Genomic DNA, 24,366 nt, shown 5'->3' with positions numbered 1-24,366 from the left:
AAAACCAAAAATCATGGCAGCCCACCTTGCTTCCTGCAAACTGCAATGGCCATTCTATAAGTAGGGAGTATTTTAGTTCAAGGAAATAGTGACTGATGCAATGCTCTGGAAGCATGGAACATTCAAAGACTATTATGCTAAGATATGACAGAGACTATGAACACATGGAATAGTCAAAGACAATTGTATCAGCTTTATAAATGTTATGTGTATCTTTATGGGCTAGCTAGTGATTGCATTTCTGGCTCACTGCAGGAACTCAAATCACTGAAGGATAATCAGAGCCATAACCAGGATGGAGCAACCAGGGCAGCTTCCCAGGGTGCAAATAAAGCCGTGGCAAGGGCTTGGTTGTGGGAGGGAGCGGGGGGAAAGAGAGAGAGACACCACCTGCACTCTCTGACTCACCTCAGCAGACCACCGAGCCTGTCTGGGTTGGGTTGGGGGGAGCACAACTATAAAGTCTTGGGGGGGAGGGGCATGTGACCTTACATTTCCCCTTCTCTCCTCCCCCCACGTGTCACCTCTGGGTAGAAAAATGAAAAAAATGGTAGAGAATGCAAATATACTTGCTCATCCTAGGCGCCACTATGCCTAGTTACAGCACTGGGGGTAATTAATACAAATCTCTTATGCAGCTAAGAAGTCTGTGGAAGTTTTTACCCCTTGGGGAAAGTGCATATAGTGGTTTGACCTGGTTCAAGAGGCCTGCCAAACAAAAAAATGAAAACTGTATAAAGAAACAACTCTCACCTGGGAGGGAGTCAGTCACCCTTGATCCACAAATGGACACGAGATTATGACCAAGAGGCACAGATCCTGTGCAGAACCTGAAGTACTCTGGAACCTGCCAGGGGCTCCATGGGGAAGATGGGAGACACCTGAGAAGCTAGGCATGCCTATAAACTTTTTCTTTTCTTTGAGATATACTTCCTCCATAATGTCATTGATCTAAATAAACAATACTTTGCTTTATGAGAGTAGGCTGGTCACTGGTTAACTTTGTTTTTGTCCCCTGAGAGAACAGAAGTGTGGGTGCTAAACTGAAGTCAGACCTGCTGAGAGAATCACAGTGAAGGAGGAGGAACTGCAGCTAGAGTCCCCTGTCTGGAGGGACCAGATTGTGGGATGCTGCCCAAAGAAAGGTGGTGACTAGAGGTCTGAAATTTGAGGGCAGTCCCCATGAAGGGGTCAGAGGTGCAATTCCCTCAGGAACTGTGACAGAAATCTCTTCACTTACTGGAACCAGTTCGTGTCCAGACACCTGAACCTCTCCCTCTTTGAGTTTCCTCCACAAATGTCCTCTTTGTTGCTTGCTTCCTCCTTCCCTTTCCAGCTCTCATTACACCTATTCATTCCCCGGCCAGGGACGCCAGCCTTCCCATTCCAGTCAAAGAACTGACTTGGAAGGTGACCGGAGTGGGTCCATAACTCACACCTAGCGCCTTAGTCATTTATCAGTGACCAGCCTCAACCTCACAGCTCCTTGCCTTTCTGGGCTTCTGCTGGAAGAGGAAACCTGTATTTCCCACCTCGGGATTTTTCTGCCAGTCTGGAGGAGGCTTTTGTGAGTCATTAAGAGACTGGGTTTGATTCTGGAGAGAGAAAGAGAAGCAGGGCCAGTTCCACAAACTACTTAACCTCTTCTGAGCACCAGCATGAACAGAAAAAAGGAATCTGATGAAGTGGGCATTCACCCATGAAAGCTCATGCTCCAATACATCTGTTAGTCTTGAGGTGCCACAGGACTCTCTGTTGCTTTTTACAGAGTGAATAGAGACACACCAACGAAAGAGGGGAGGGGGAGTTTGACTGAGACGCAGAGACCAAAGCATCACTTAGGGGGACATTATTCTGGCTTGGGCTGCTGGAGACCGACCCCATCCCCAGGTGTGAGCTGTAGCGACCCCCACGTCCGGGACACCCCCCCACACATATCCCCTGGAAACTGCCCCCCGGAGACAGCCCCGCATCCTGCTCACTGTGCCCAGCACAGAGCCTCCCGCCGCCCCGGTCACCCACCCGGCACAAAGCCCTCACCTGTCCGCGTCCATCTGCACCCTGAGCTCAGCCCGCCCGGCGCGCTCCTCCCCTTCGCCAGGCCTGCCCCACGCGATGCTGGCCGGGGAAGGGAGGGGGCGCCGCAAGCTGCTTGGTGCGCAGGGACCAGCTCCCCAGCAGCTGCTGCTCACGGCCGCGGCGCTTCCTCTTCCGGGCTGCTGCTGGGCTGAGTCCTGCCAAGAGGGAAGAGAACATCTTCTGTGGGTGCCACTGTGCCCCCAGCCTCACTCCCCGGGAGAGAAACGCCCTCAGAGGAGAATTCATTTCCAGGGAGAGTTGCCTGCTCTGCTGAGAAACGAGTTGGCAGAGTGTAAAGTCCCCCTCAGCAGCTCTTTTCAGAGCCCCGCCTCATTCAGATAACCGTCCCAAGATATCCCTCAAAGTGGCCCCCAAACTCAGGATAGTCCCCCAAACTGCATCAGCCTGTTAACTGACCAGCAAAACCGAAGACATCCCCCAAACTGGCCCTCAAACTCAAGACAGTTCCACAAACTGCCTCAGCCTGTTAACTCCTCCTCCCCTGAGACTGGCAAGTAAACTGCCCTACCTTAAACTTGAGACTTTAGCTCTAACATAAGGTTAATGTTGGCCAAACATTTCAACATCCAGCATAGAATGTATAAACGTCCTGGTTAAAAATCAGAGGGGTAGCAGTGTTAGTCTGTCTCTGTAAAAGCAGCAAAGAGTTCTGTGGCACCTTATAGACAAACAGACTTGGAGCATGAGCTTTTGTGGGTGAATACCCACTTCGTCCAATGCATCTGAAGAAGTGGGTATTCACCCACAAAAGCTCATGCTTCAAAACTTCTGTTAGTCTATAAGGTGCCACAGAACTCTTTGCTGCTTTTGGTTAAAAATGTTGAGATTACATTCGTACCTAAAAGGAAATGTTTTGATTTTTCACCTATGACTCACTGAGAGTATTAGGGTTATCATACAACATCAACTGTACAAACATCTGCGTTACAGATGCCAAACGTAATGCAGATCCTATGAAAATCACTGATAATATAAAATCCCTGTGAGATCATTTTATCTCCTTTTTACAGCAGGAAAAACTGAGGCAGAAGTTAGTATCCTCAAGGCCATAAGAGTTAGTATTAGAGCTGGAATACAAACAGAAGTTTCTGAGTCCTAATTCTACGCTCGGACACATTTCTTTCTTGCAGTAGTCTTGTCTACATTAGGGAAGGTTTGCAAACATTTCCCTTTGTTGCCCAGCAGTTCAGCTCCAACACCAGTAGAAATCTTGGAAGCCCTGGTATGAATGGGTCACTGGCTGATGCTGGTGTTGGTTAAGACACAGTACATAAAATAGTAGCCTCCTGCCTACACTAGCCCTTCTGTTGCTACCACCAGTGTTAGCTTTAGCAGGAAATATTTGCAAAATTTCCCTAGTGTAGTCAAGGCTAACAGAATGTGACTTTTTAGTGTCCACACATGCTTATTTTCACTAATAATCTCGTACAAATAAACTCCGGATGTTGAAATGTATGGATTCTTCTGATAGAAAATCACAAGGAAAAAGAAATAAAATTAAGGTGGCTGACTTAGAGCAGATCCTCAGCTGATGTAATACAGCATAGCTGAATTGACTTCACTCACTGGAGCTGTGCTTGTTTACAGCAGCTGAAGATCTGGCCCAGTGTCTATTTCAGGGTTACATATATTTACATATAATTAATGTCTAGGAAAGTGAGAGAATTTTGGAACATAATTTTTCATATCTATACTGCCACAGCCAGTTCACTCAGCCTGTTCCCTATCAGTACATATTGTTACCAAACTTTGGCACCACTGCAATGGTCTACTCTGCTAGTTTATCTTCTGACGTAACATCTTACCCCCTTGCCTATTAATATAAATGCTGTGTCTCATTTGGTATTTGTATGAATAGTGGCTTGTAAAATAAGATTATAGATGGTCATGTGGTTAAAGCACAAGACTGAAAGTCAGGACTCCTGGATTCTATTTTCAATTCTGCCTCAGACTTCCTGTGTGACCTTTGGCAGTCACTTACTCTCTGTGTGGTTCAGTATGTCCTATTTGCAAAATGAGGATAATACCTACCTTAGGATGCTATAAAATTCAATTCATTAATATTGATAAAGCACTTTGTGATCCTCAGACCAAGAAAAATTGGGCTTTCTACCACACTCCAGATTAGTTTCTGCTTTTGTTTCTCAACAGAGGTTTCAGAATTTCCCATTCTCTTTTCAGAAGCACTTTTCTACCTCCATGTCAAACTGAGTTTTTCACAAATAAATGAAAATTGTACTGGTCCATCACTCAGCCTATAGGACACAGGAAAGTTATGCAGCACAAATCTTGCAGAAATGCAACTTGGTTAAAAATAAGAAAAGAAAATAAGCAAAAGTAAGCAACGTGAAAAATCAGCAGCAAGAAATTTTGATTTGATAGTAATATAAATTTAGCATTTTCTTAAAGATTTTTTTAATTATTGTTTTTGACAAGTTTTAACATGATTTATTTTAAAGAAAGCAGCAATAACAGCAGCACAGTGAAGTAGATCCTGAGTTGCATTCTGTTTATCTGTATTTGAATGGAGACATCATAACTTACAATTGGTACCTGAACTTCGTATTTCCTAGCCCCTAAATCAGTGATACTCAGACGGAGGCACCTGAACCACAAGTGCCTCTTTAATGTGTCTCCTACAACTCTTTGCAGCACATGATATTAACATTATTAACCAATCAGGATGCTTTTACTATGTTATTACCCAATTATCTATTTACACTAAGTTATTAACATATGTGCTGTGAGAATAATATATTATAAACTAAATATTTCCTATCATTTGGTTTAAATATGAATAGTATTACAGTAAATGAAGCAATGAAGTCACCCAACTGTGGCTCTTTTGGGTAATGTTGATCACCAAATTTGGCTCCTGAACCAGTGAGGTCTGCATATCACTGCCCTAAATGATATGAAGAGAATGCTAAGTTTTAGACAAACACCTTCTCCACACATCATCCCCTCTGCCTATCAGCTGGGCATTTGGAGAGCTGTAGTTCAGGTTTCAGCCTCAAGTTATGTGGTTCTCCAAAGTTAGCCAAAATCCTCACCAAAAGGAGGGAGGTTGTGGCCTATAAGGTAAAAGATAAAGTATATTTTAAATGCCTTTGGACATCAATTATTTTTCATTGTTCATCATATTTATTACAGTACAACTTAGGGGTCAAGCAAGAATAGAGCCTCACTGTGCTAGGGACAATAAGAGACAGCCTCTGCCCCCAAATGTTACCTTCTAACTAGAGAAGATGGATACAAGGTAGGAGAAATGGATAGACCATACAAGCAATATGAACAATGTGATGGCTCAATAGGCTCATAAATCCAGGACTAAGCTCCAAATGTCATGTTGGTTGGTTTGGTTATTTAAATTCTTTCAGTGTGGTTATGTCAGGAGGGGATTAGCTAGAAAGGGGGAAGGAAAGGAGGAGACAGGAAGGACTGGAGTAAACTGCCAAGCAGCACAGGTGTGAGACAATGTTCTGAGTTATCACTGCAGAAAGCACTTTTATGACATCACCAGTGTCCATTGGAACCTGCTTGCACTGCTTTCTTCACCTGCTGTGCCAGCTTCAGGCAGTCTTTCCAAAAGGCCACATGGCAGGGGAAAAGGTGGTATATCATATGGTTTCTGGTTTCCCCTACACAGTTGTCGGTCTGAAGAGTGCTGGACCAGAAGGCAGCCCCAGCTAGGCCCCATTTTACCCTAACCCACCCAATGCAGCAGTAGTAATAAAGGACGCAAACAGAAATGAAGCGAAGAGTCCTGGGGTATCTTACAGACTAACAGACATATTGGAGCATAAGCTTTCATGGGTGAATACTCACTTCCTCGGAAGCACGCATGCATCCGACGAAGTGAGTATTCACCCATGAAAGCTCATGCTCCAATACGTCTGTTAGTCTATAGGGTGCCCCAGGACTCTTCGCTGCTTTTACAGATTCAGACTAACATGGCTACCCCTCTGATAGCAAACAGAAATGTTTATGATTGACAGTTTCCTTTGAGAAGAAAGGAACTGTGGATCACTGATTGCCACAGAACTTGCTGTGCTATAAGTTTGCTACATAGCAGCAGTTAGTTGTGGCTTTGATAAACCAATATCTCTCAGAGGCTGATGGACACCAGTAAAAACATAAAAAGGTCCTTGTGAAAGACCAGTAAGCACCTGTCATATGCTCCCTTCTTTGAAAATGTTGTTATTACTCCATTTCCGACTGAGAGGGTTTGATAGACTGATATCTACACCAGCTTTATTAATCCTTGATAAAATCCATCTATAGCATTTGGCCTGCCAAAATCAAACTGTAAGTGTGAAATTATGAATAGGCTAATAATGCTTTCTCATAGCATGGCCGATTTTAAATAAGAAGGGACCCAGGCACAAAGTGAAAGTCTAAATCTAAATCAAGTCTAGCTGTATAGCCTTTGAAAGGATTTTTGTTCTCTTCAAAGGCAATATAATACCATCTGTGGTCTGGATTTATGCCCATCAGAACTCTGGCAAGTACTTTACATTCTCCCAACAACCATATGCCTGGCATTTATTCCCCAGCAGATTAGCTTTTGAGGAGTTGGTCTAAACATCAGGATTAATCTGTCAGGCTATCAGGGTCTCACACAGCATTTTGAGATTCATTGTTTAGATGAGTGGTTCATTACCCAGTCCAGTGTGTGAAAGAAAAAGGAGTGGACTTGCACACCAGCTACTGATCATGGATATGGTTCCTTATTATTGTTATTTATTATTTGTATTGGGTTAGCTCCTAGGACCCCAGTCACTGACCGGTACCCCATTGTACCAGGCAATGTACAGATGCAGAACAAAAAGATGGTCCCTGACCCAAAAAGCTGACACTTAAAGACAAGAGAGAAATGGATACAGACAGGTAGATGGGGAACACAAGGAAACAAGGTCCTTCAAGGTTATTAGAGAATTAGGGGTATTGTGTAGAATAATTCTACAGAAAAAAATTAACTTTAATTTAAAATATATTTATAGCCTTTCTAACTGCAATGAACCTTGAAAATACAAACTGATGACCAATGGTTTCAAGTCAAATGGGAGCCTGGAAGGTGATTTCAGGACCAAGCCCCAAGACGTGAATTTCCCTTATTCATTTCAACGGAATATTCAGTTTGAACTAATTCAGTTCAAAGACCCTCTCCACGGAAATCTAATCAGTATCCAAGTGATTCAGTGGAATTTGAATTCTGTATCATTGCAAGTGTGTTGCCTGGGGTAGCAAGGTAAGGAGACATGATCCTACCTGTGACCTTGTTTGCTATTGGCTTAATAAACCTCCAAACCAATCTAACCTGCAGTCCTGGTCTGCTGCTCTCATCACTGCCTCTATTCCTACAGTCCTGGAACTCCAGACCTTGTTCAGAATCAACCCACCCTACATCTTACAGTGGCTTTTCTTAAGTCCTGACCCTCCATTCAAACTCTCCTTGAATATTTCATTATTTCAGAGTAACTCCAGAACAAGCACATGAGAATTGCCTACCATCTACTCTAACAACTCAAATGTTAATTTTGGAAGGAATTTTTTTTTATTTGTATTTTTTATTATTATTATTTTTTTTTTACACAAAATATTTTTAAACAAATAGCTTCATTCTAGCACAAAACCTGGCCTCACTGCCACAGGTATCCAGATACTATGATGATTATTTGGTATAAAAACCTAGATAGAATAGAATTGTATTCTAAAAAAAGACCCTAAATACACATTGGTTGTTTCAATTTCTGCCCATGTTTGCTGATCTCTGATAATACAATAGCGTTTACACTCTTGGATAGAGGTTAGGACTCCAGGGTTCTATTCCTGTCACTGTCACACACTTGCCAGCAAGAGGCTGTTCTAAGAATTAAACTTTTTAGTTAAAAAAGCTCTGAGACCTTAGAATGAGAGAATTAAGTGTGATTGTGGTGAATCAGATTCTGGCAGCCAACAGAGGAATCTCACTGAAGGACTTCACTGACATGTATGCAAATAATCACTCAAAATGAACTACACTGGGGGAACATTAATCTTGCAACAGAAAATAAGAAAATCAAGGCAGTTCACAGCTGAATATGAAACTCTCTGTATTAGCTACAGCACAACCACTCCCCGCCCCCAACCCAAAAGAGTAGGCAGAGGATTGATGTACAGTAGGTAATCCCTTTCCCATTTTTTTTAAACAAAAGAGTAGCTGCATCAGTGCTACCAATAATATAAGCTCCGCTGTATATCAGGAGTAGGCATTTTGACCGCCGTTTCATCTAGTTCTGTTCAAATGTTAGCAAAGGAGTGCAGGGTCTGTGGGTCCTGTTGCACTGTCAGTTTGCAATAATGACCACAGAAGAATTCTGCTGTTGCTCCATAGCTTATATGGTGTGTGGGAGGGGAATATTTGTCCTTCTCTAACCTCTGCTAAGCATAAAGCACAAAAATTGCATAGGGCAGCAGGTTTCAGAGCATGGAGCACATTAACATATATTCTACTTGCACACATTTCATAGCTATCCAATGTGATTTTTCCCCACTCATCAAATATATTTGATTTTTAAAAAGGACTTGAGCCATTCATCCAATTTTTGCTTCCTCTTTGATCCTAAAGTGAAGTCACATCACCAAAGTGCATTTTTTCCCTCTATGCATGGGGCTGCCATTGAAACAAAATGCATTCAAATTCAGAATCTGTCCAGAAACATCCAGCATTCGCATGGTGACAAGAAGAGGTCACAAAATCTTAGGCGTTTTCAGTAGAATCAGGCAAAATGAGATGCTGGATGGGAGAGGAGAAATCTCTTATTCACCCAGAGTTATTGTAATAGCAAAGGCACCACACAAAACGTCTGTCCCAGTAAACTGCTCTCCATAGAAATGTTCTGGTTCTGCAAGTGTGTCCCTTCTTTAACTGTGCGCTTCCTTCCTTCTATTGTTTGCTGCCTCAGTCTTAACTCTGGTTTAATCTGCAGTTCTCACCACTGTTCATACTGTGATGGAATTGCTGTCTGCCACAGCGTTAGCCACTAACCTAATCCAAATGTAGTCCCTGCTGAATGAATATTTACATGCTTCACAACAGAATCCAGTGAGGCTGCCAAACTCTGACTCATAAAAGCCCTCCCCCAGCGGTTCCTCCAACTCTATGAACAGCCCCTCCTCCTTTTCCTCAGAAACCTTTTATTTTCTCACTGTCCCTCAGCAGCGCCTCCTGCTTCTCCCCCACACTTACTTCCTATATTTCTGCCTTCTTTCCTCACATCTCCACAGTTGATCTTGGTACAAGTTTGCCAACAAAACAAAACAAAAAGACCTGGGGTAGCAAGTCTCAGAGCACAGGTCAACTGACTTGGGCCTACACTATGGGGCTAAAAATGCCGTGTAGGTGTTTGCTGAAACCTAGACTCTAGCCAGAGCCCAGATATCTACACGGCTACTTTTAGCCCCACAGTGTGAGCCCTAGTCAGTTGACTGGGGCTCTGAGATTGGTTCTGGGTTTTGCCTTTTTTTTTTTTTTTTTTTGCTGTGTGAATGGACCCAGAGTGGCTGATAAGACTATGGTGTGCCTGTGTCTCCAGCAGCAAGGTTGCAAGTAAGGCCTGGTCTACACTACGCCGTTAAATCGATTTAAGCAGCGTTAAATCGATTTAACGCTGCACCCGTCCACACTACACTGTTCTGTAAATCGATTTAAAGGGCTCTTTAAATCGATTTCTGAACTCCTTCAAAACGAGAGGAGTAACCCTAAAATCGATATTACTAATTCGGAATAATGTTAGTGTGGACGGAAATCAACGTTATTGGCCTCCGGTGGCACTCCCACAGTGCACCAGTGACCGCTCTGGACAGCAATCAGAACTCAGAGGCACTGGCCAGGTAAACAGGAAAAGTCCGGTGAACTTTTGAATTCAATTTCCTGTTTGGCCAGCGTGGAGCTCTGATCAGCACAGGTGACCACGCAAAGCTCATCAGCACAGGTAACAATGCAGTCTCCTGAGAATCGAAAAAGAGCACCAGCCTGGACCGCACAAGAGGTACTGGATCTGATCGCTATATGGGGAGAGGATTCAGTGCTAACAGAACTCCGTTCCAAAAGACAAAATGAAAAAATATTTGAAAGAATTTCAAAGTCTATGACGGGAAAAGGCCACAGCAGGGACTCCGTGCAGTGCAGAGTAAAAGTTAAGGAGCTCAGACAGCAATACCAGAAACAGACAAGGCAAGACGGAAGTCTGGATCAGGGCCGACAACATGCCGCTTCTATGCGTGAGCTGCATGCAATTTTAGGGGGCTGCAACCAGACCCCTGGCGTGGATTCAGAGGTCGGTTGGAATATCAAACCATGGCTGAGGATCTGCAGGGGGAAGTGAGGAGGGATAGAGCTTGCTAGAGCCACAGCACTCCATTGCCCACAGCCAGGAGTTTTGTTGACCCCAGAATTACCCCTCCAGCCCACCACAACACTAGCCCAGACAGTGAAGCCATGGAAGCCGCGACCTCTGTGAGTGAGCTTGTGTAATATCAAAATGGTTTAAAACAAGTGTTTTATGAATTGATGTGCCCAGCAGGGCTTGTGATGCATTTGCAGCCAGTAAGTTACAGGAAAGTTCGTAAAGATCAACGATTGGTCTTGGGATGGCAAAAATCTCCAAAGAAATCTACATGAATCGATCTTCGAGGTACTCAAAGCCTTTTGCAGAATTTCTGGCAAGCGGCTTATCCGGGCCCTTGTAAAGCACTTTCTCGCCAGCATGTGCAAGTAATTCGAATCATTGCTTCACTAAAGCACACCTGCGTAAGCTCTGGTGATATGCTGGGCATTCAGGAAAACACGTCTGCATCTTGCGCCTGGTTAATTCTCAGCAGAGTTATATCATCATTGTAACCTGGTTGAAATTCCAGCGAATTAATTTACATTAGGGGCATACATGGCGATTTCCTACTGGGCTGCCGCTAAATCCTTCTTGCACGAGCAAAGTGGGGAGGGAAGAAGGCTAAGCCTGAGCTTTTCTTTCAGCGTTTGGCGAGCAGGAATCTTCCCAGCTACCAGCCACGCGGTGGGGGGGGGGGGAGGAAGGAGGGAGATGATTACCAGTGATCTTACATGATAGCAGCCATGCGGTGGGGGGGAGGAGGGGAAAGAGGGGGGGTTTGGGGTTTGCTGGTTCCTCTTAACAGGAACAAGGCATCATAGGTCACTGTGTATATGAACGCTGGAGAAGTCAAACATAAAGCCTTACCATGGCCGCATGGAAGCTGAATTATGATGCCTGGACCTGCGTCTGTGAGATCTGCAACACCAGAGCCACAGGCACTCAATATTAAACGATGCAAAATGCGACCTTGTAGTGAAATCACATGTGCTATGTAAGGTGGATAGTGTTATTCACTGTGAAAGAGTACAAGCATTGTTCTGTAAAATGTATCTTTTTACATACTTCTCTCCCTGTTTTCCCTCCCCCATGCAGCTGCACAGTTTCCGGCCTCCCTACCCCATCCCGAAGGCTAGCTCAGATAAGGCGGAGGAGGAAGAAGAGAACTCGAGATGAAATGTTCTCAGAAATCATGGAAGTAACCGCAATGACAGAGCTCATCAGAATGAGTGGAAGGATGTGCTAGCAAAATACAGGAAAGATGCCAGTGAACGGGAGGATAGGAGAGACGCTCAGAGGGATGAGATGAGAGGTGGCGGCAGGAAGATCAGAGGTGTAGGCAGGAAGATCAGCGGTGGCGTGATGCAACGCTGGAGCTGCTGCGTGATCAAACTGATATCCTCAGACGCATGGTGGATCTTCAGGAAGAGCAGCGGGGTTACAGAGTGCCACTGCAGCCCATGTTAACCACCCTCAAAGTACTCACAATGTTCCATATCTCCCTCACCCAGACGTGTTAGAACGCGTGGGGGAAGGCTTTCTGCACCCGCCCACTCCACCCCCGTGGACAGTCCAACCAAAAGGCTGTCATTACGTTGAAATGTGCTTAATGGCCTTTTCCTTCCCTCCAATCCTCCTCCCAAACCACAGCATGCAGGGATACCTAGATAATTCTCTGCCTCTTTTATCAATTACTTTTTAATAAAGAATACATCAAAGGGGAGGGTGGTTGCTTACAGGGAATGACTTTTAAGAAAGAATACATGATTTTTAAACAGTACTAATGACTTTTAATAAAGAATACATGATTTTTAAACGATACTGACTTTATTTCCTTCAGCAAGCTGTAAGTAAAGGGGAAGGGTGGGTTGCTTACAGGGAATGAGTCAATCGAGGGGGGGGAGGGTTCATCAAGGGGAAACAAACACAGCAGTCACACCGTACCCTGGCCCGTGCTGAAACTCGTTTTTTCAAGGCTTCTCTGATGCGCACCGCCTCCTGGTGTGCTCTTCTAATCGCCCTGGTGTCTGGCTGCTCGTACTCAGCGGCCAGGTGATTTGCCTCAGCCTCCCACCCCGCCATAAAGGTCTCCCCCTTACTCTCACAGAGATTGTGGAGCACACAGCAAGCAGCAATAACAAACGGGACATTGGTTTGGCTGAGGTCTGAGCGAGTAAGTAATGTCGCCCAGCGCCCTTTTAAACGGCCAAATGCACATTCTACCACCATCCTGCACTTGCTCAGCCTGTAGTTAAACAGCTCCTGACCACTGTCCAGGCTGCCTGTGTATGGCTTCATGAGCCATGGCATCAAGGGGTAGGCTGGGTCACCCAGGATAACGACAGGCATCTCAACATCCCCAACTGTTATTTTCTGGTCTGGGAAGTAATTCCCTTGCTGCAGCCGTTTAAACAGAGTTGTGCTTCTGAAGACGCGAGCGTCATGAACCCTTCCTGGCCATCCCACGTGGATGTTGGTGAAACGTCCCTTGTGATCCACCAGTGCTTGCAGCACCATTGAAAAGTACCCCTTGCGGTTTACGTACTGGGTGCCCTGGCGCTCTGGGGCCAAGATAGGGATATGGGTTCCATCTATGGCCCCCCCACAGTTAGGGAATCCCATTGCAGCAAAGCCATCCACTATGACCTGCACGTTTCCAGAGTCACAACCTTTCGTAGCAGCAGCTTAACGATTGCTTTGGCTACTTGCATCACAGCAGCCCCCACAGTAGATTTTCCCACTCCAAATTGATTCCCGACTGACCGGTAGCTGTCTGGAGTTGCAAGCTTCCAGAGGGCTATTGCCACTCGCTTCTCCACTGTGAGGGCTGCTCTCATCTTAGTATTCCGGCGTTTCAGGGCAGGGGAAAGCAAGTCACAAAGTTCAAAGAAAGTGCTCTTACGCATGCGAAAGTTTTGCAGCCACTGCGAATCGTCCCACACCTGCAAAACTATGCGGTCCCACCAGTCTGTGCTTGTTTCCCGCGCCCAAAATCGGCGTTCAATGGGTAGAACCTGCCCCATTACCAGCAGTAGCTCCAAAATGCAGGGGCCCGCGGTTAGGGAGAATTCAGTGTCCATGTCGTCATCGCTCTCGTCGCTGCGCTGCCGTAGCTGCCTCCTCCTCTCCTGCTTTGCAGTTCATGGTTCACCATAGACAGCACGAGAATGCGCGAGGTGTTTACAACGTCCACGATTGCGTTACTGATCTCAGCAGGGTCCATGCTTGCTGTGCTATGGCGTTTGCTCAGTTCACCCAGGAAAAAAGGCGCGAAATGGTTGTCTGCTGCTTTCACAAAGGGAGGGGTGAGGCTGTACCCAGAATCCCCGCGACAATGATTTTTGCCCCATCAGGCACTGGGCTCTCAACCCGGAATTCCAAATAAAACCGGTTTAAGCTAATTCGAAATTATCCCGTAGTGTAGACGTACCCTAAGAGTCAACACCAGACAAACTGCATTTTCTGCCTTCGCTGTTCTTTTCTTTTGTGCGTGTTTGATCTGTTTTGTTTTCTCGAAAATCGGATTGGACTCTATTGACAACTACTGTTTAATGTTGGACAATTTCAGGGTCACGTTAACACCTTTGATTCCTTGGATTTAAGTAGAATAAAGGGGTCCAAACACTGAATAATTCCATCAATGTCTGTAGAAGTTTTCTATATATTCCACAGTAATCACGATCAAAATCTGGCTCTGGTCCTAATGTAATAATAGACTACTCAGGTTTAGGCCAGGGTTCCCACTCCAGTTCTATTAAAAAGTAGGTAACCTTCAGGTTTCCTGGAAAGGATCAGTCTAATGTGTGTCTCATTGGGGGTGTCTCAGCATTGTCTGCATGCTGCTGCACTTCCTGCACAGCTCCTATAGTGGGCTGCTCCAACAATAGTTACTAGGTTACAAGCACCCTATCTGAATGTCATCTTTTTAAAGACGGGAGTGTGGGGACCTTGATCTCAAGAGCTAATCCTCAAGAGTGACCAGGAGGAAGTGCCAGACCAGCAGTGAGTGGTGCACCCTGTAATAAGAAAGCCTAGTAATAACAGAATAGCAAGTTAGTACGAAAATATACTTCATTTTAAATTTTTTGCCGTCTTATTAAAAACAAGACATTTTGTAAGATCAGGATACAAAAAAGGAGAATTTCCATGATGCATCTGGTGGAAACACAAACATGTACATCAGCCACTCAAAATCTCTTTGAAGACTGCAGTTATCCTCGTTGATTCTTGGAATGGTTAACTAAACATTTGTCATTGGAAAAAAGTGCAAAACGATTTTAGATCAGGAAATCTTCATCTTTTATGCAGCATGAGTGCATGTACATATTATGCACTGGCTTTTTAACACCAAATAAAACTGATTTTAAAAGCAGAGAAATTGATGCATCATTATGCTATTTATCAGTTATATTGCAACATTAATTTTGAGATTTAGTAAAAATTAACTTTCCCAAATAAGGTGACATCTCTTTTGTATCAGAAATCTTGATATGCAAAAAAGTCTCATTTTGCAAAAATGAAATACGGTTTTCTTGGCCTTAAAGGGGAAATTTAAATATGAGCACAGTTTTTCATTTGTACCCTCATATTTCAGGGTGTATTGGTGCTTTCATTGTAAATCTAATTTGAGAAGGTAAGAAGCATACATTGTGGCTAGTTTGAGGCAGCTTAGTACAAATTTTGCATCTGGATTGATTGGAGTTACATTATTTTTCAAGAAAAAGTTAAAAAGTCAAATCCACCATTTTAAATTCACAAATTGGCTAAACTATAAAATGACAGCTCTCCAGAACTCTGTTTAAAAATGAACATGTGATTCCATTTCTAATTTCAATGTACATTGTACACCTAAACAATCACAGAAGTGAACAGTTAGGAGCCATATAGATGCACAATCATGGTAAACACACGTGCATATTAAAACTGCACACTCTTGTTTTGACACAGTTCAGAAAACGATGTATTCAACTTTGAAACAGGTCTTTAAATATGGCATTGTGAAGTTCTCTGTTTATATAGCAAATCAAATTATCTTACTTAAAAAGTAAAAAGATGTTTATTTTAACCACTAGCGTGGCAAACTCAACTTGGGATTTAAAGGATAAGCTGTATTTTTTCTGGCTCATAGACATCACCACCATTAATAAAAATCCTGCAGGACCAATGTTGACATCACCTGTGCAACATTGTGCTTATGTACAGGTATAGCTGAGTGCAGAATCTTGGAAAAAATTAGTTTTCAGGTTTTTAAAAGGGGAGAAGAAAGAAGAATGTATGTTTATGTGTAGGGAGATCCATCCTGGATTCTAGATGCCATTGTGAAAAGCATGGTATAAATATGTAGACAGAAAAGAATTGGATTGCATAAAGGGATCTGAGGTAAGAAACTGGCCTTCCTACTGGAATTTAAGCCCTGATTCAGCAAAGCATTGAGCATTTGACTAACTTCATACATGAGTGATCCTAGGCGAACAAATTAATGATACATACAGAAAAGAATCCAACTCACTCTCCCACTGCTCTGCTGGCTCTGTAGGGTTAACAGTAAGTTTAAAGCTGCACTTTAAGGGTTTCATGTTTGTGCAGCTGTGAAGTAAAAATACTTTCATTTTGCAGAGGTTCTTTAGGACCCTTAGTGTCTTCTTTAGAACAACTTTAAGCATTTTGAAACTGGAAAGTAATTATAGATTTCTTCACTGCAAATATAATTAGCCATGGATGGATTTAGGATATAAGTAGATTATGATGAATCTTGGGATGGTGATCCAATTCAAGCGACCAACTTTACACGGTGAAGTAGGGGTGAAATACTTCTTGTTTCTGCACAAATGTAGCTGATAGAGTACAAATCTTTTCCAACTGTCATTCAGGTACCCAAGTAACTTAACTTGTTTTGTTATGAAATATGTAAAAATGATTTAAAGCTGTGAGTCAATCAGATAGTTATGAAGGTGCTGAGGTAGTCTGTTTAATTGACCCATGTTACACAGTGTCAGGACTGTACGTTGAGATCAACATTAAGATTCAATACATATGGAGCAAATGTCAACAGTTATTGACCTGATAAATGGATGTTGGGCTTTAACCATACACCAACTGTCAACAAACTAGTTCCACTAGGCCCTAGAGTACAGGAATCCTACTTTCCTAAAGCTAAATCCTATTTAAAACATTATTATATAGTTGTGATGCTAATTTAACATCAGCAATTTTGAAATACAGACGCCCCCCTAGATTTACCCAAACGTTCCATTCCGGAAAGCCTTCCGTAATTTGAATTTTGCATAAGTTGGAAACATATACCCCGTACGTTATGCAAAAATTTCCACAACTTGAAAATTGTATTTCTGTCTTATGGAACATTTTCCGTAAGTGTGAATTTGCGCAAGTTGGGTCTTCCATAACCCGGGGAGCATCTATATCAAAAATACACAAAAAAGTCTATGCCTGTTACTTGATTCTTTTTAGAATACCCATACAATGCACCATAAAATGGACTCTCAGAATTGGTCTGAAGTTCCTGTCAAGAATGTACAGTTTTCTGAACACCTATTCACCAAAATATTTCTCATTAATATGATAGTAAGTACAACAAATACAAAAGGATGTTATCTTTATTTTTCACATGAAAAAATACAGCCAACTAACCAATTTATCAGAATCCTTTTTCAGACTGTTCTTGAAGGATCCTGTTTTCCACAAAAGGAATGCACCAAGAAGACAAAGTCTCCTCAAAATCCATCAGTTTATATATTTTACCTGAAAGTAAAAATATAATGTCCCATGGTTTCCTGTTGTAGAATGTCAATGTCTAATTTTTAAACTTCTTCCGCTTCATTGCCTTCCATTCACCTTCCTGTGTAGCAAGGCTATTGAAAAGATTTTTCACTTTTCTTTTTCTGTCAGAATCCCTATAAAAACAAACATATGTTTAAATCTTTATTCTGACATCAGATAAAATAGGCAGTACAATATGTATTTTAATATTTATAAAAAGCTACATTTTTGAAACACCGCTTCTGCTACAGTTTAAATTACACATATTATAAATATGTTACTTAGAAATACACATTATGTGACTATATAAATGAAACCGCAAAATTCCAACACATTCAAAATATATAGAGGTTGATGAGCAATAAACATCAGGTAACTCTGATTGCAAGTCTTGTAGTGGTTGCTGCCAAGTTGTCAGACAACTGTTTTGACCTCAAAATATGGTTGACCAACATGCCAGTCCTGACAGGGACCAAGAGTGAACGTTGGCCAGCATACAGAGCAACTCCACTGCCATAATTGCCGCTGCCAGTAACCATATATTACCTTTCCATAATTTCTGAAAGCTGCATTCTAGCCAGGAACTGGTTATCTTTCCGGATCTCCCGAACAGCTCCTTTAAATTCACGTTTGTGTTTGTGAATCAGCCTCTTTCTTTCCTGCTCCTCCTTGCTGCCTCCCTGTTTCCTCCCAAACTCGAGACTGAAATTAGAATGCATGTATGCATAAAATATTATGTCAAGTATACTTTTTTATACTTCTCAGAAACTAGCTTTTATATAGATACTACTTTTTTATATTCTACGTCTTTGCATACTCTTATGGCAACTCTCAATACCAAGGGCTTAACAGTCTCACTTATAATTACATATTTATAGGATACCATAACAAAAATATCTGACTACGTTATATAATTTAGATAAAGAGCAGATTTTCAAGAGCGCCAATACACAGCAACCTTCCACATGTAGCACTACATTCAGAAGTACAAAGGTGGAGAGAACCATACTAGCTAGCTAAATCCAGAATGTCAGCATCTGCAGTTAGTGGAAAACCTGGACAAAAATGGAGTCTCGCAATGTGTTTTAAGGTTAATAGTTCTCATAATAAATTATAGGGGGGCAAAGTGTGTCTGTGTGTTTGGGGGAATGGCAGATACCTGATCTGTTTCACCCTTTCGGCAAATAGCCGGAGGGAGTTTAGGATGAATGCAAATAGTGGGGCAGATGCAATTTCTTAACAGAGACCAACACTAGTGCCTCTGTCTGGAAATGAATCAACAGCCAGTGAAGAGTATTGGTGTAATATGCCCTTGCCAGTCTACCTGAGTCAGAGTGCAACTGCATTTGGTATTAGTAAAAGCTCCCAAATATCTTTCAAAGTTAAATGCCAACTACAATCAGGATGTTGCTATAATCTAACCCAGAACACAAAAAGATACATATGATGTGTATGTGGAAAGGTCTATATCTGACAGGGAGGGGTGAAATTTCTTGGTCAGCCAAACATAAAAAATGTGTTTCTGGCCATTGTGGCAATCTGGGAATCCAGGAAAGCTGAGAAGTCTAGACAGACCCCCAAAATTAAGAACCAGTGTAAAGTAGATACCCAGATTGTATTTTATGTTGTGTTGGAAGTCGGATCAAATGCTCATAATGGTCCTCCTGGCGTTAAAGATCTATGAATCTATTATTGAGGGAGAAATGAATAAGAGAGCTAGGAATAGCCTCCAGATCTCCTGATTTCCGGTCCTATACTCTACCCATAAAACAAGACAATCCATCCTCCATTTCTCAGGATTCCTCCTTCCCTCTCTCAGGGTTGTCCATCCTTGGCATCATGTGCACCTAATGTAGGAGACGCAATTCCATTCCCCTTGTTTTTCCTACTTTCCAAAAACCTATTCTGCTTGGAAATTTAGAAAAGAATGACAAATAGCCTTTAGCTGAAGCCTATCTCCATGCTCCTCAAGGCCTAACCTGCAGTTTTGCTTTCTTCACTTCTATAAGGATTATCGTACTTACACTTTCACAATTTTGGGCATGTACAGTTTCAATGGCACAGGCTTCTTTTTCTCACACACCAATGGGGTATAGTGTTTTCCTTTGTCCTCTAGCTCTTTCAGAGCATTTTGATACAACTCCTGAAAATGCAAAATGAGGTTAGGATTTTAAAAGCTAAATCAAAGATATCACATTTTACAAACCAGTTATCAGCTGTCTCAGGAATAATGTTTTCCTGGCTAAGGCATCAACAAACTTCTCTCTTAGTAAGATCACAATTAACCTTTAGGATATTTGCTAGTCCTAAAGAGTTTTAAACCTTTAGGTCTGGCTGGTTTCAAAAGGCTTTCCATGGTCTACGGGGAGTGCTGTGATGGACAGCAGGAAGGGTCTGTGGCCAAAGAGAAAAGAGGCCTGGTTGGCATGACTGACAACAGACTAAACCTAGTTTAACTCAGCTCCTGTCTCTCAACTTAAAACTCTAAGGCTGAATATTCATTGCTCTAAGAGTTACTCTAGTTATGTTGTGACTCTAACATAGCTTATCCATGCCATCAACATTACATCTTATTCTCTAACATATTTCATGCTGCCTCTTCTGCTAGAGAGGATGAACACTACTGCTAAGTAAGAGGGTCCATCCTCACTGAATGCAGAAGAGAGTCAGGCTACACACAGATCATCTTATCCTTCCATCTCTGGAAAAGAATTAACTAACTGGTGAAGCTGACAATACATATTTATACTGGTTTTATTAAGGCACTCATGTCCATGGTATCTATTACCTTATTTGATACATTGTTTGACTGTACCAGTGACTTACAGATTCATACAAGATCCTCAGGAACAGCACTGTCAGAATGCAAGTTCTATAAAAGGAGCTACTTAAAGAGTTACCACAATGGAGATGCCTTAAATGTTACCCTGTCCACTTAAGTTCCCTCTAAGCTGCGTGACTGTGTAGCAGGCTATCAAAGGCTGTGTAGGTGAGGAGAGGCATCTCTCCCTCGGCCTCAGACCCAGAGCTGCCGCGGCCAGAGACAGGCACCTCTCTCCCAGCCCCAGGCTGCTGCGGCAAGAGGGGGTTGGGAGGGAAGTCTTCTCCTCCTGCTGCAGCAAGCACCAGAGACCCTTCATCCCCAGCCTCACAACAGAGCCTGAGCCCTCACCCCCCCCTCGGCACACCCCAGCCCTCTGACCCTGGCCCTGAGCCCCCTCTCACACCCCGAAACCCTCCTTATCCATGGCCCCACCCCAGAGCCCAGCTCTGAGCCCCCTTCCACACTCCAAACCCCTCAGCCCCACCCCTGCCACACATCACCTCCATATTGGTGCACATAACAAAATTCATTCTACACATGGATGTAAAAAATTAGAGGGAACATTGCAAAAAGGCGGGTTTGGCTGCACCATGCAAAACATCCATGCAAAACCTTATGTACACACTCCAACTTTTCCACAGAAACACTGATTTAGTCTTCAAATTGTCTAAGGGCTGGTCTATAGACCAACTTAGTGCACAGCAAGCTGGGGTGTGACTTTACAGTATAACAGTCGTAGATCAATGTGCCTTACAGAATTTTTAGTGTGCAGCAGCAGGGACCACATGGGCACTTAAGAGTGTGGCAGGCTAGCGCATCACAGATTCATACCCCAGGTCTCTGCACACCAAACCCTAAAAAGATAATATGCTTGGCCTTGGAAAAAATATTTCACTTTGTTTTTATTTTTAATTAGCTTTACGTTTTTTGTTAGCACATATTGTGACCCCAGAATCTATTAATTTCTACATGAGCAATTAGTTTTTTGGGGAACATTTACCTGCAGTTGTTCAGGGTATTCACTCACTGGTATATGTTCTGTAAGAAGTACTCTGATGGGTTGCATTATTTCATGGAAGGATGACAAAGATTCATACAAAGCTGCACATTTCTTAATGAGATCCAAACATACGGCTAGACATGATAACCTGTTAGAGAGATGTACACAGTCATGTTAAAATGTTATCTGCAATAATTTTACTGCATAATTAGAATATGCAGATGAAAGTTTCAAGAGCTTCAAACTAAACAAATTATAGGCAGGGCTGATAGTGCCACCTGTTTTAATGAGAAGTGTCAGGCAACCTTAATAAGATCTCGTTTTCTGCTGCTTATAACTTTGCCAGACTAAGTGTTTGGGCTGAAATTTTCTCTTCTCATTTCTGCAAGCCCCAAGCTGATTTTTTTTGTTTGTTTTGCTTTGGTTGTTTTTTTTGTTTATATTTTTTTTGTTTGTTTTTTTGGAAAATGTTGGCCAAATATGTTCAGTCATTTTCATGAATAAGACTAGAAAAAAATAACTTGTTTGCCCATGGTAAAATATTCTTGCAAACTTTTCTTCGAAAAGCTCTAGTGTCCTCATGTTTTGGAGGAAGCACTTAAAATTTGGCATAGGTTGCCTTTTGTGTCAGGGTTGTGCCTTTTGCCATCTCTGTGAAAATTCAACCAAAACTGGCCAAGTTAAAAACCTCTGAAAAATTCCAGTTTGTATATGCTCAGTAAAGACTTCAATTTTAGTAGCTAAATTTCTGAAGATTCCATCTTGACTGAGCATGGCTCAAGCTTCCCAGAACTCCTAGTGCTGACTATACTATGCATGTACCATCCTCACACAGAGCAACTGAGCAGGTTCCATGCCCTCACATCTGCTAATGATGACAGGACTGCACATGTGCCATACCCACAGAGTGAATGAGCATACTGCAGCTTGGGACTATACACGGCAAAGCCTAGCTTTGCCTACAGTGACTGGAAGGGCTGGAAGTGAGAGGGATGTCAAGGGCTGGAAGTGAGAGCAGGGAGCGTGTTTCTCCTAAACTCTCAATGTTCCCTGGCACTCAGGTAGCATGGAAGAGAAAGCTGTTCAATTTAAAGGCAGAGGGATCAACAGCAGGACTGAGGGGAAGGAAAGGACTAGATAGGAGACAAGAGGTCTGGTGAGACAAGGACTGGAGAGATGGAGAAGGCTGGAACTGGTTGGGCAAGAAGACTGGGATTGGAAGTCAGAGAAGAAAATGGCAGCGGGGAGAGGGGGAGGGAGATGAGAGACAGCTGGCTGGGGTGTGGAGGAGACAGGGTGTGTGCGCTCGGGACTAGGAACCAGAGCATACGTATGGGCAATTGGTTAAGGGCGGGGGAGGAAGGGAGACAGATCCAATCAGGAGCCAGGATGCAGGGGAAGAACTAAGACTCGCTGTACAAAGTGACTGCGGAGACATGGGCAAGAGGATGGTTTGATGGGATACTAGATGGCGAGGGCTCTGAATTACTATAGAGAATTATTTCCCAGGTATCTGCCTAGTAGGTCTTGCCGACATGCTCAGGGTTTAACTGATTGCCACATTTGGGGTTGGGAAGGAATTTCACTCCAGGTCAGATTGGCAGAGACCTTGTGGGTTTTTTGCCTTCCTCTGCAGCACTGGGCACAGATTACTTGGAGGTTTAAACTAGCGTAAATGGTGGATTCTCTGTAACGAAGTCTTTAAATCACTATTTGAGAACTTCAGTAACTCAGCCAGAGGTTAGGGCTCTATTACAGAAGTGGGTGGGTGAGGTTCTGTGACCTGCAATGTGCACGTCAGACTAGATCAGTGGTTTTCAAACTGTGGGTCGCAACACAGTACTGGGTCATGGCAGCTCTGGTCAGCACCGCCAACTGGGCCATTAAAAGTCCCGTCAGCAGTGTTGCCTGGCTAAGATAGGCTAGTTCCTACTTGTTCTGACACTGTGCCGCACGGGGGAGGGAGGGCATGGGGCTCTGGGCACTGTCCCCGCCCTGAGAACAGATCGGCAGCTATACTGAGCCCTCACAGCTGCAACTGAAGTCAGTAGGAGCTACACTTTGAACATATAAAGTGCTATAATATACTTCAAAAAGTCAGGTTCCAGGAATCTCAAATTGGCACTGAAAATTAGTGGAAACTTTTGACCTTAATCTCCGTGCCTTAGTTCCCTGCCTATAAAATGGGGATAATATCACTCCCTCACTTCACAAGGATTTTGTGAAGATCCATTCATTGATGTTTGTGAAGCACTCAGATATTATAGTGATGAGTGCCATAGAAAAGCCCAGGAAGAAATGAATAATTCTGTCTTTAGAGTAGGATTTGAATAGTGTGCAGTAAATAAGGCCTATGACCACACAAGGAACAATGAGAATAAACTATTCAGTAGCTGCTTATTAAATAAACATAATCCATTCTGTGCACTAAATGAGGCTTGGACTCTGTGGAAAAACAGAATGTGATCATGTAACTGAATACTGAATCACAATGCATATCCACAACTTCTGAGAGCTTGACTTTGCGATCTTAACAATGTTCTTTTGATGTGGTTATTTTTGCATGTAATCAAGATTTATTTGCTGCTTAAGGATTTGACCCTTCAAAATGTTTAGCAACTCCTATGGAGTGCTGAGTGTCCTCAAATCTCAAGAAGGCCAAAAAGAGTTGGGGGTGCTTAGCACCCACAGAAAGTGCTCTGCACTTTGCAGCATCAGACCCTAAGAATGGTATATTTTGTTAATTAATATGTTACAAGAACCATATGATGAAAATAATTTATTACAGTTGTCCACCCTCAGCTTTTGTCCTAGAAGGTAACATGCTTGACAGAACACTGTCACTGAAGTTATACAAGAAATAACTTGGAGTTTCCCCTTACATATTCTTCACATACCTGAAATGATTCATTTCTGTTTTGCTGCTTTCCTTTAATCTAGTCACAATACTAAGTGGCAGATTTTGCTTTTTCCAGGTCTCCATATCCTTCTTATCACTGACCAAGAGTAATTCTGAATTTTTTCCTGCTGGTCTGAAAGGATGCACTAGAATATAGCCTAAAAAACCAGTTACAACGGTTATATACAGATTAGTTCTCAAAATTAAAAAACTTAGTCTTAAAACAGGAAAGAGATGATTTAACGAAAATGTATAGTTTATAACAATCCTTTATTAAAATTAGGGTATTTCAAATACACACAATGCTAATCTCTTTACAGAAACATTAGGCCAGCAGTAAAGTCAGAAGGGGTAGGGGAGAAAGACGGTGGCACCTGTAGAGACTAGAATAAGA

The 24,366-nt window shown here is 42.8% G+C and overlaps 2 protein-coding genes across 6 annotated transcripts in view; both read right to left on the bottom strand.

Annotated features, from left to right (window-relative positions):
- Nucleotides 1-2,177, bottom strand: part of MFSD10 (major facilitator superfamily domain containing 10) — a 34,698-nt gene extending 32,521 nt beyond the window's left edge. For 2 of the 3 annotated variants that reach the window (XM_032781023.2, XM_075066630.1), the window contains exon 1: nt 2,041-2,177. In XM_032781023.2, coding sequence (XP_032636914.1) covers nt 2,041-2,054 — 14 coding nt within the window. In that variant the 5' untranslated portion in view covers nt 2,055-2,177. Of the gene's footprint in view, nt 1-753; nt 1,384-2,040 lie in introns of those variants that run through there. The other variant, XM_075066629.1, reaches the window with a different exon arrangement.
- A 2,702-nt stretch (nt 2,178-4,879) lies between these two features.
- The window catches only part of NOP14 (NOP14 nucleolar protein), a 52,525-nt gene continuing 33,038 nt past the window's right edge, over nt 4,880-24,366 (bottom strand). For 2 of the 3 annotated variants that reach the window (XM_032781018.2, XM_032781019.2), the window contains exons 15-19: nt 23,971-24,130; nt 21,074-21,221; nt 19,274-19,392; nt 17,796-17,951; nt 17,069-17,383 (exon numbers count right to left, since the gene is read on the bottom strand). In XM_032781018.2, the coding sequence (XP_032636909.1) occupies nt 17,284-17,383; nt 17,796-17,951; nt 19,274-19,392; nt 21,074-21,221; nt 23,971-24,130 (683 nt within the window). In that variant the 3' untranslated portion in view covers nt 17,069-17,283. Of the gene's footprint in view, nt 5,175-17,068; nt 17,384-17,795; nt 17,952-19,273; nt 19,393-21,073; nt 21,222-23,970; nt 24,131-24,366 lie in introns of those variants that run through there. The other variant, XR_012655991.1, reaches the window with a different exon arrangement.

Source organism: Chelonoidis abingdonii, chromosome 5 (genome assembly GCF_003597395.2).
Source record: "Chelonoidis abingdonii isolate Lonesome George chromosome 5, CheloAbing_2.0, whole genome shotgun sequence".
Taxonomy (NCBI): domain Eukaryota; kingdom Metazoa; phylum Chordata; order Testudines; family Testudinidae; genus Chelonoidis; species Chelonoidis abingdonii.
This window is presented reverse-complemented; position numbering and strand designations above follow the sequence as displayed.